General features: G+C 56.0%; 4 protein-coding genes across 4 annotated transcripts; 2 read left to right on the top strand and 2 right to left on the bottom strand.

Annotated features, from left to right (window-relative positions):
- Positions 1-11: 11 nt before the first annotated feature.
- On the top strand, positions 12-971 carry CSUI_007433 (uncharacterized protein). The gene is made up of 3 exons (XM_068067578.1): positions 12-82; positions 221-320; positions 555-971. The coding sequence occupies exons 1-3, from the start codon at positions 54-56 to the stop codon at positions 783-785; spliced, it is 360 nt and encodes a 119-aa protein (XP_067920449.1). The 5' UTR covers positions 12-53; the 3' UTR covers positions 786-971.
- Positions 972-2,210: 1,239 nt separating this feature from the next.
- CSUI_007432 (uncharacterized protein) lies at positions 2,211-7,074 on the top strand (the record flags this gene model as incomplete). The annotated part of the gene is made up of 10 exons (XM_068067577.1): positions 2,211-2,723; positions 2,858-2,976; positions 3,069-3,359; positions 3,567-3,794; positions 3,890-4,040; positions 4,134-4,237; positions 4,417-4,653; positions 5,565-6,102; positions 6,212-6,324; positions 6,422-7,074. Exons 1-10 carry the CDS (start codon positions 2,491-2,493, stop codon positions 7,072-7,074), a joined length of 2,667 nt encoding a protein of 888 aa, XP_067920448.1. The 5' UTR covers positions 2,211-2,490.
- A 1,020-nt stretch (positions 7,075-8,094) lies between these two features.
- CSUI_007431 (uncharacterized protein) lies at positions 8,095-9,024 on the bottom strand (the record flags this gene model as incomplete). The annotated part of the gene is made up of 2 exons (XM_068067576.1): positions 8,095-8,286; positions 9,019-9,024. 2 exons carry the CDS (start codon positions 9,022-9,024, stop codon positions 8,095-8,097), a joined length of 198 nt encoding a protein of 65 aa, XP_067920447.1.
- Positions 8,773-10,960, bottom strand: CSUI_007430 (uncharacterized protein; the record flags this gene model as incomplete). The annotated part of the gene is made up of 4 exons (XM_068067575.1): positions 10,194-10,960; positions 9,831-9,891; positions 9,386-9,518; positions 8,773-9,255 (listed from the first exon to the last, which is right to left on the bottom strand). A coding segment is annotated over exon 4 (363 nt), but the record flags the coding sequence as incomplete, so codon positions are not given.
- Positions 10,961-11,016: the final 56 nt, after the last annotated feature.

Genomic DNA, 11,016 nt, shown 5'->3' with positions numbered 1-11,016 from the left:
TCATCGCTGAGCTCGTTGTCTTGGCCGACGAATCGGTAGCCACGAGCTCAGCGATGAACTTCCTGCAGTTGGTCGACGTCACGTAAGGATTGTGGTGCTGCCCAGCCTGTTGCGGATTGACGACGAAGCGAGCGCGTGATTGGTTGTGCAGCAGGGGTGGCGATTTTGGGTGACACGGCACACGCCCATGTCCTTACGAGTATGCTATGTTTGTCTACAGCGAATACCAAAGCGAGTGCTGGAAAGGGGACGTCTTCGAGTTCGACATGTGCGGCGATAGCGCTTTGCCGTATTGTGTTTTCGTCTGCAATGTCTACAGTGTAAGTGATACGCAACGCACGGAGCAGTGGTGCAGATCTTGTCAAGCCAGGCACGTCCTCGGCGGGGTCGCAGAGTTTAGTAGCCTCGGATTTCTCCAGTAGTATCCAACCACACAGAAACCCCCCGCCACTGCACAGCTGCTATCTACGTCTGCCGGCCGAGCGCCGCTGTTATGCACGAGAGCTGGTCTAAGAGCCGAACTGCAGAATCAACTTGTCGCTCGATGTACGCAGGACATTAGCGGTACAAGGGAGGCTTTCCCGGAATGCACACAGGTCTGCGTCGCGGCCCGACTGCCAGTAGACACCATGAACGCGTCTGAAGTGGCAGAAAGTCAGTGTTTTCTGATGACAAGACTGGAACAGCTCAGAGAGGCGTTCCATCCCTATGTGGCTCTGCGGTCCCGCCACTACCTGCCAGTCGCCGCAGCTGTCGGGGTTCCAGCAACAAGCCAGACTGTCTAGAAAAAAAGCAGCCTTTCGGGGCCGGGGGCCTGCTCCGGTATCTGCGTGACGTGCCGTGTAACTGTCGGCACTGAAATGTCAGCTGAACGAGGAAGCCAACGCACGATCACCCTGTTTTTTTTTTTCCGCACGATCAGTCCGAAGTTAGCATTTCGATCGGATTTTTTGGTTCTACAGAAAGCTTTAGTGGTGTTGGGTGACCTTCGTACGGCTGCCCTTGGGTGCAGTTAACGTTGAGTGTGCATGTACGCTCGTTAGGGACCGCGGCCGGGGAGTCGACTTGGTTGGCAGTACGTCGGACTTGGGTCAGTCTCAAGCTGAGGCATCACTCGCCCCGGAGTCCAGCTCCGGCGCCCCGACAGCAATTTAGTTCGGTCGCTGGCACGCAGGTAGCGAAGCCTGAGTCCGGCGTGCGGTGCAGTTTGTTTTGGGCAGGATTAGTGTGTTCACCGAAGGGCTAGCACGCGGAAGTTCCGGGCAGCGCAGTGCACACACGACACGACTGCGAAGGCGTCTACTCACGTCTGGGACACTGCCCCGTAAGAGGCTGGGCACGGCGGTCAAGCGCTGGCACAGCAGGGGAATGAGTCAGATAGCAAAGCGTCCACAAGGTCATCGCGCAGAAGGGCACTGGCAGAAGTCTGTAAAGGCACACGCGCCTGTCCTGCAATGCATGCGTGATAGACTCGCCTACCAGCGCACTTTTTGATCTAACAACCGCTCACCTGCCAGGTGGAGGTGGAAACCTTGCCTAGCAAGATGCTCAGGCTGCCTGCGTGATAGCGACTGCGGCAACAAAGCTGCCTATAGTCTTTTCAAGACCGAAGCTCCCGCAGATCGGGCGGTGGATGCGAAGCGGGATCAATCGCCAAAAGGTTTCAACGGCGCCAGCTGTTCCGCGCCAGTCTTGCAGGCATCGCTTCCTATCGGAGGGTGCTGGTGTTCCCCGCCGCCTTGCAAGCAGTGTTCAGACTTTTCTCTGTCGTGCATTGAGACCGGCAGTTCGCCGAGCTCGCGCTGTGTTGATGAAGGCCCTGGTCCTTGGTTGGTTCCCGAAGCCAAGGACTGTAGCACAATATAAGACATTTTTCCGTTCGGCATAGGACTTACAATGTGGCTGACACCCTGCGTGAACACCGTCTTCCTTCTTGTGTGTCTAACGTTCAGTGGACACCAAGCATTAGCAGAAGCCTCTGAGTAAGCCTCCGGGCGCTACGAGCGCTACTAGGACGTTGGTATATCCGCCGTTGTGCGGGAGGTTCGGGCCGACGAAGTTAGTGTGACTCCTTGTTTGCGATGTGGTTGCCCCCAGATATGGAAGGCAACCGAACAGCACGCCGGCAGATTTTGGTAGGCGCGGCTTTTCACTGCAGACAACCCTGGCCTCTTCGCAATAGCCACTCGCTTTTTATTGTGTTTTCGTAGTGATGTTCTGCGTCCAGCTGTCGTCGAAGAACGTTGGATTTCGGCAAAAGGCTGTGTGGAATCCGAATCATTCTTTCTTCGCACCTGCAAGTCAGCATGCGAAGAGGATGAGAACTGCGTCATATGGAGTCACCGAGATTCTGACAACCTGTGCAAGTGGTGTTCGAAGCTGGAGGACTGGTTCTCGTGGGAAAAGATACCTGGTGCAAGAAGTGGACGCGCACACACCGAAGTGAAGACAAGTAAGCACACGACAAGCGGGCACGTGCGCTTGGGGGTGATGAACGGTTTCGCATACAAAGGCAATCGAACATATGAGTGTGCCTCCTGCCTTGGGTTGCGCGGGTCGTTTGCAGGAGACTGTATGTGGAATAACACCTTTTTCATGCCCAGCGGTGACCGAGAATGGAAAGAAGACCTTCACAGGGATACTTTGGAGGGATGCCACGCGAAGTGTCGATCAGAAGGACCGCGCTACTCGTGGTACCCGGCTGCAGATGGAGGGCGTTGCTTGTAAGTCTACATGGGTACGGGGCCTCCTGTTCAACGCGGGCGGCTGCTGATGGCATTCGTGGTCGCTCGGTGCCCGCTGGATCGAGCTGCTCTCTAATATTACGGGACCCGTGCACTGCGTGTGTACACTTCAGGTGCCATACCAGTGACGAAGTACAAGCAATCAAATTCCCTGGCGGCGTTTCCGGGGGGTTCGAAGACCACCGTTGCATTGCTAATGATTCGCCTCTCGGCGACGAGCAGGAAGATAATGGTAAGACGCGACTTCGCAGTCAGCCGCCAGCAAGTGGAGCAGGGGCATCGGCTACATCCCGGAGAACCGCGCGATTTGCTTTTGACGTTCAGTAACTTGCTTCGCGGTCAATACCTTGATGGACATCACGAACGCCAGGGCTTGCAAGCGCATATCGTGCTTCGGGGATGGACGGAAGGGGTGCAGCCCTGAAGCGTGTCAGAAGGCCTGTCAGCGAGATGAACGCGGTTTTAAGAGCTTTAGCTATGTCCCTAAGGACAGTGACCTGGGCCACGCAAAGGGGTATGACAATGACAGGTGCTTTTGCTGCAGCAAGATGGGGCAAGCCGTTCCTTCGAAGGGGACTGTCAGCGGCCCGACAGATTGTCGTCCTCCCGCTCCAGGTAAACGGCGTGAAACGAGTTTCGCCTGCACTCAAGCAGGCCAGTTTGCCGCCTGAAAGGCTTAAAGCTAGTTAGCAGCTGTACCCATCCGTCTCCAGCGGCCACTAACCCTTGACCACACTCGCGTCGCCTTCTCAGTTTTGTCCGTGAAGGATTTCTCTGTCCCTCGTCCTCTCGTTTCTTCATCTGGTTCTTTCTGGCTTTCAGGGGTCTGCCATGAAGGAGCCTTATTTCGGGGAGACAGCTGCCATCTCGTACCCCGCGTAGATTCGGCGGAGGAGTGCCGACAAACGTGCCAGGAGACGAGGACTCGGGAACGAGGGTGCTCATGGTTTAGCTTCGACTCTCGAAACCGATGCTATCACTGCATGGGGTTCCCAGAAGAAGCGGAAACCGATGTCGGGGCTATCGGTGGACCTCCTGATTGCAAGCGGGGTAAGAAGAGTGAAATTTATTCGGGCCTATGCCTTTGCCACAGACGTGTAGAAGGGTCTGGTTTCAGCTGTCTTATTCTGTTTCTCTTGCGTCAGACGAGTGTTTGTGGAGAGGATTCGTCTTCGTCGGCGAGTCGAAGTGGGAGTCGTCCCGAGGGGCCCTGACCGAGTGCAAGAATCGGTGCAAGAAGCTTCCCGGTTGTACGCGGTATTCATGGATTCTTCGCGACGGCGCCGGGGTGTGCAGGTAAGCTGAGCGGAGGACTGTTTAGGGAGTTCCTTGGGCCAACGCTGATGAGGTCTGCATGGGTACAGGTGCACAGGGCTTTTCTTTTGTCAGCTTCTACACCGGGGTTCACACGGAGTTCCTCGCGGATGAGAATGGGTACGCCGGCGAGCTGAACTGCGCGGGTGCTCCAGAACAGACCGAGATCGCTACAAATGGTGAGTGGCATGCTTCTAGTCCAGGGACTTCAGGAGGCCCGGAATCTCGACTAACTATGCCTTGAGTCCTCTGTGTTGCCTGCTACCAACGGTGGGTTGACGCGCCTCCCTTCATGGCGTATTCTGTCGCATGATGAACTCTCATATCATGCCGCTTCTGTATGCTGTGCTTTTTACAGGCGGATGTTTCGTGGTCGGCAAGGTTTCGCTGGACGAGGCGTGCACGATTGTGCCGGATATCCGGAACGCTTTCGATTGCCAACGGGCGTGTGCGGGCGCACGAAGTCCCTGCACGCACTTCACCCATGTCGGCTCTAGAGGTGAACGTATATGCAAGATATGCGCAGGCCAGTATACTGCGGACAAGCTTGTGCCTCATGATGGCGCGTTTACCGGACCAGCGGACTGTCCAAACGGTACGACTCACTTTCCTTGTCTACAGTTCCAGGAAACTGAAAACAACCTTGTTCTCCCTGGGTAACTGACAGTCTGGCGTGTCACTGTGTCGCAGTACCATGGAGGTGCTACGGATTCGACAAAGTATACAAGCACGACTACCTTGAGTCAAGCAGCATGGTTACCGTCGGTTTCCCGGGTGACTGCCGCGTTTCATGTGACAAGATGAAGCGTTGCCAGTCCTTTTCCTGGATCCCGTCAGAGGATACCGCTGGCAACGGAACCTGCACGTAAGTAGAAGCCCTTAAGGGGTTGGGGACGAGGACCTGCTTCTCCGCCTAAGAAAGCTTGCAAACCGCGAATGTCTTTTTGTCAGGTATCACGGACATCGGGCAGTTCTAGTGGAGCGCCCTGGGGGTGTCTCTGGCCAGCGCGACTGCCACGGGAACGTCCGCCCGCCGCCACCAGGTAAAATCCCTTTTCCAGATCCGAGATGCTTCTCAGCTGCGTCGAACATGCAGAACGGCGTGCTGAGTTTCGCGGCAACTGTGCTGTGACTGTCAACTCAGGAGACTGCCACTTCCAGAGCATCGTTTTCGCAGCAACGCCGATTCAGGGCACTCCTGCGGCAACTCCAGCAGCATGCCAGAGATTGTGCCAGATGAATCCAGCTTGTGGTCTTTGGTCGTGGTACCGACATCAGTCTCTCGGCTACTGTGCTCTCCACACAAGGGCGGCCTTCTTCTCCGCATTTTCGTACCCCGGTGGTGTTAGCGGTCCAGCGATGTGCCATCCGGGAGCCATTGCCCCTTCCCCACTTCCAGCGCCTGACAACAGTGAGCTGTCCTTGTCTGAGGGAGTTCAGCTGTGCCTTCTATTCCTTCCAGCCGGGCATGCGGAAGTTTCAGGTTTGTTGTACGGTTCCGTGCAGATGGGTGCTTCGTGCCGAACACGGTGTACAACTCGGAGTCCTGCGTAGTCCAGAAGGGCCCTTTCTTTCACCCTCTTCAGTGCCAAAAAGAGTGTGCAAAGCAACACAAGCACGGCACGAGCTGCCATCACTTTTCCTATTCGAGGTTACAGCATAGCTGCACACTCTGTGCAGACAAAAAGGCGGACAGAAGTGAACAGGAGCCATCTTTCGGGGCTACGAGTGGACCGAGAATGTGCGAAAACGGTAGGTGCGAGACTGCAGCTTTTAATAGCTGTTTTATGCCGCTGCTAAGGGCATTGAACTTGTCCCCTGCGTGTCCTGACTTGGTCCGAGAAGTTGCTGGCTGTCTTATTTGCCTGGTGCTGTTGAAAATGCACTTCTCAGATCAGTGCTACTTCAAGGGACTAAACTATGATGGATACGAGCTTCCTGGCCGCAAGCACGGCTTCCCGTCGGACTGCCAGGAGGCGTGCCTTCAGATGGAGCACTGCCGGTACTTCTCGTGGTTGGCTACTAGAGCATCAGGCTTCTGCAGGTGAGCAGACCCTGAGCGCTAGCGCTGGACTTCCTCAGGCGCGTGTCTGTGTGGCGCCTCAGTTTTCCATCACAGGAAGCCTGTCGGGCTGGCACCAATTTTGCTTCAGGTTCCACACCAAGGACGCGATTCCCAGACGTTTCAAGTGGGGCATTGCCGGTCCGGCATCTTGCAAATCTCCTCCCACTCCCCCGCCAGCATTGCCGCCGTTCGACGACCACAGTAAGCTCCAGATGGGGAGATCACCAGGGAATGCCGAGCTGCTTTCGCTACTCCTTCCATTCATTTTGCTCACGCATTTGGACTGTGCTTTATTCAGATGGTTGCTACGCCATCAACGCCGCTTACAGACATCAGAGCTGCTTCCCGAGGGGTCAATACAAACATGCTCGTTCCTGCCAAACAGCGTGCAACGCGTCTGACAACTGCACACTCTACTCGTTCCTCCCCGACCACACGTGTCTGCACTGCACACACAAGTCAGCCGCGCTGTTCCCAGTCCTTGTGTGGAACGCGATCAGTGGTCGCGGGGATTGCCCTGCGTTGCCCCACTTACCGCCCCCCCCTCCAGGGCTACCAGATACTCCTGTCCTTCCTCCGCCCGCCTATCCTCTACCTCCACCTCCCGCTCCGCCAGTCTACCCCCTTCCTCCGTTTCCCGCTCCTCCGGTCTACCCTCCTCCTCCGTCTCCCCCTCCTCCCGTCTACCCTCTACCTCCTTCGCCCCCTCCTCCCGTCTACCCTCGTCCTCCAGCTCCTACTCCTCCAAACTACCCGCTACCGCCTTACTACCCTCCAAATAATACGCATACGAGCAGTAAACCCCCACCGGCGGACTGGACAGATCCCTGGTGGTCTACACCACAGGATTACGACTACATGGACTGGTCTGACAAGGCAAAGCTTGCGATGTTCCTTGCCAAGGAATATATGACGTCGAACATGATGAAACTTATCTTTCCTTTCTCTTGAGTTCCCGGGTATGATCGCGGGTCCTTGTCGTCGCGCCTCCCTATATGACGTGCCTCTGCAGCGCCGCAGAGGTTCAATGTGCTTCCGTACTGGCCATCTGCGTGTTCCTGGTGGTGCTCATAGATGACCACCGCCGGGAAATGTTTGGAAACCCGACAATCATTCATGCGCTGAAGCCGCGCGCTAGCCGTGCTCCGTTGCACGGTGACTGCAAGAATCGGAGTGCTAGGACAGGTTATCTGACCGTGTGCACCCAGGTACACAGCCCCGCCGCTCGACTATGCCCCCGAGTGTGGCCGGAGTACAGAAACACCCACGGTGTGCGATATAGTTGCTTTGCAAAACAGTTTCGTGCCTCATTCTACGGTAGGGGAAGCTAACGTTACAGCCAGAAGTTCTTCCAGTGTTACAGCGTTGGTGGTTCTGAGTTACTGCGCTTGGCGAAATCATGGGTGACACTTCGCGAGCTTCCGGCGGCCTGAGCTGTCGATTGAGTGTGACCTTCAGGAGGTCTACAATCTTGTGAAAGGGTCGTTTTTCTGGGAGGCTTCACACGCCTCCAGTCACGCATTCGTGCCCGCACGGCACTGTGTTACAACGCATCAGTATCGCTGTAGACCGGAAACCGAAAACAGACGGGGTTGTTATCCAGATTGTTTTGACGTGCCTCGCTCCTTTGTGTCTTCGTTGCCGCCGCGAGATTTCAGATCTCTGAAATTGAAGCCTGCTGCGCGCTGCGTGCTTTCCCCACCTACGGAGAAACAAACTGCCAGTTCTAGTCTGCCCGAACAGAGGCGGTTTCTTTGCCGGTGTGTACGTGCTTACCCCCGATATCATATCGTATGCAGCGCCTTCCTAATGGCGCCTATCTTAGTAAACGTTGACATGTATACCAGAGTCGCAACGCGCAGCTCGTCGTGCTTTGGCATAGCTAAGAGAGGCGATTAGTGGTTACTCCGCCTTTCCGCTGGCGTCGTCGTCGGCCGCCACCCTCCTTTGTGTCTGCCCCTAGGACACACATCATCCGTTTGTAGCAACCCCTTGCCTGGCACCCGTACAGAACTTTCGGAATGTTGCGGAAGTCCGAGCAGTCCTCTCGTTCCTACAACAACGACATGAATCTATAACACCCGTCTGTCCTCCTCCTCGTAGAGCAAAGAGATAATCGTCTCTGCGAAGGCCACCGTGGTCGTCCGGCTCGGACAACACAGACTGTGCGCAGTTCCACGCAACGCACAACAGAGAACTCTAGACTAATATCCTAGTAAGAGTGGGGTGCGGGCGTGCGGACTACGGCCAGGGGCTGGGCGCAGGAACGGGACTTAACCCCAGTGATCACTGTACTGCGCTGTTGCTCCTTCCCGTCTCCGGAATGCATGAACCAGACGCTGTCAGCAGGTGCTGAAGGCGGTGTGTGCCGCTTCACATCCACTTGCAGCATGCACTCCTCTGCCCAGCAGAGTTGAATTTCGATCGGCCCTGTCGGCCGGCTGTAAGCAACCTAGCAGGAATCTCTTGCTGCTCGTGCCGCGCACCGTGGGCTGAAACTCGCTACCGAGGTGACGGGCGATACGCATACAGTTTCCGACTATGGCCCAGGCTTCGGGACAGCAGAGACATCTCTTGGCGCACAAGTTTCATTTCGACTGACAATGCGTCCAACCGGGTGCCACGAAGCTCTTCTACAAGTACACGTCCAACGCACAGCGTATTGCACGGGCGTAGCAACGGTTGGGCATAACGGGTTCTACAGACCAATCTTGCCATCGCGTCTCCTTTGACCAACAGCAAGAGTGCCTGGAGAAGACCGTTACGTAACGGAGGGACACAGGGTAGATGCTCTGCTGCTGCCTCACAAAACCCTCGCGCCCCCTGCTGTAGTTGAACTCTCCGGCGCCACGGCTTATACAAGCACGCTGAACTACGAAGCACGCGCCCACGGACAATCATCCCTTTCTCGAACAGCCCCGGCCGCGTACCAAACTCCGTCGGTGTGCAGTCGTGCACACATTGGCGGCCGTAACTGGCTCGAACGGCGCCCAGTTGGAGAACTGCCAGCATTGTTGATTGCAGCCAAGAACGAACTGTCAGCCCCACTTGCCAAACGCTGTCCTCCCCAATCTAAAGTGCTCCAGCCGCTTTCAGCTTCTGAACCAACGTTCCGTCAGCCTTTGCCTTTGCCTGCCAGTCGACACCCCAGAAAAAGGACTGTATACGCGTCTCTGTGCGACCTGCTGGCGCGGCCAAAAACAAGGCTGCGGACCCAGTGAAGAAACAGACACCCTCCCAAACGCCGAGGATGACCCATGGCTTACCGTGTCGTCACCGCCACCAATGCAGTTACCGCCAATGAAGACGCGCGGCACCGACCTTGCACCGGTAATTTGCTGCATGTAATTTTGAATGTCTTCCATGTAGGGATTGTTTTCGATCTGCTCGATGTGCTACGCGCAATCAGATACCCATATGAATGCACGTCGCAGATTCCACACGTTACTAGCGACTACCGGTTGCAAGCTGCACAGGAAGACCTGGCGCACGCGGAGCAGTCACTCAATTTGAGGCGGGCCCAACATCTGCTCGGACCACCAAAGGAAGAGATGCAAGCCCGCCTCCTGAAGAAAGTAATCTAAAGTGGAATCCTACGTGTTACACACCCAGTCAGCGGTTTCCATATTCATAGGCCAAGAATACCAGTCCTGAGAATGCGACCCAAGTTCAGCTAAGTCAACTGATCACGAGTCATTTCTCCTTACCATGTCCTGTGCGCTGACGGATCGGAGAGTGTCAATCGCCTTACGACAGTATGGACAGTAGCTGCGAAAAAGACGCCCACAATTTGACTACGAAGCTCGGTGAGATTTCTCCATGTATGGTACAAGAGTGCCAGCAAGTACGGGTTGCGGGTAGAGCAAGGAGCTGTCTCAGCTGCACCCTCAGGGCCCGGACTGCCGAGCAACCGTGGAGGACCCGCGAGGCGATCGAACCGACGCTAGCGTGACTTGACTGCACCAAACAGTGGAACTCGGCACGCGGCTTGAATCAGGCTAAGAGTCAAATGGCAAGTTGTCGCAGCAGCATAGGAGCAACAAAAGAGTGGGAAAAACGCAAGTGCATACCTTTTTGAGAAGACGCAGACCTTATGGTCTCGGATAAGGCTGCCGGCCCACTCCGGAACTTGGTCCTTGCTTGTAAGAGTCTTACCCATCTTGTCGAGAAACGCAGAAGACGAGAGGAACACGACGTCGACAGTGCAGAAGAAAACACTCCCAGCTTTGCCCAGTCCCGTCAAGCGTGAAGCCGTAGTCAGCAAACAAAAAAAGACTGACCGCCTGGGCAATGGCTAGTTTCGCCGGCAAACGCACACAAAGAGCGCGCACACGCACTGCTCACTTTTTCACGCCATCCACCTGGACAGACACCGTCTGTTCCACGTGACTGGTAGATGAGACGCAAGGGATAATGCCCCAAGATTAGTTTTAGGACGGAGTATGATACGGTAGGGGTGATCTAGCGTCCCCCTGCCAATTCAGCGTGCCCGCACTTCGCATGCGCCGGATGTTCTACACGTCGGCCAGGTTGCATGCCTGTCCGGTCGTTGGACCGATAGGTCTTTGGCGATTGGGAAACGATGTGGAGCGATTGACACCCGCAGAGGATGTTCTCGTCTCCGCTATTCACAGCGGCTTGGTCGGCTGCGACAGTAAGCTGCATATAGGGCCCGATCCGCTCCCGGCACACGCACCGTCTGAGTCGTGGTCTCTCATGATCGGGGTGCAGCGGTGGCCGATAACCACCGACGGTGCAGCAGGTGGTTCGGAATACCATAGCTGTTGAGTGTCCGCACAACGCAGGGATACGCCGCGTCTGCTGAATGGCGGCCGCACAACGCGCGAACAGTCTCAATTCTGCCACCCCCCCCCCGCCGGCGCTTCACGGGTA

This window comes from Cystoisospora suis, assembly GCF_002600585.1.
Source record: "Cystoisospora suis strain Wien I chromosome Unknown contig_3929, whole genome shotgun sequence".
Taxonomy (NCBI): domain Eukaryota; phylum Apicomplexa; class Conoidasida; order Eucoccidiorida; family Sarcocystidae; genus Cystoisospora; species Cystoisospora suis.
This window is presented reverse-complemented; position numbering and strand designations above follow the sequence as displayed.

Coding starts and splice junctions, on each gene's coding strand:
- CSUI_007433 (XM_068067578.1), top strand. CDS start 54: ATGAACTTCCTGCAGTTGGTCGACGTCAC. Junction 83..220: donor CTGCAGTTGGTCGACGTCAC/GTAAGGATTGTG, acceptor GTTTGTCTACAG/CGAATACCAAAGCGAGTGCT. Junction 321..554: donor TCGTCTGCAATGTCTACAGT/GTAAGTGATACG, acceptor CGATGTACGCAG/GACATTAGCGGTACAAGGGA.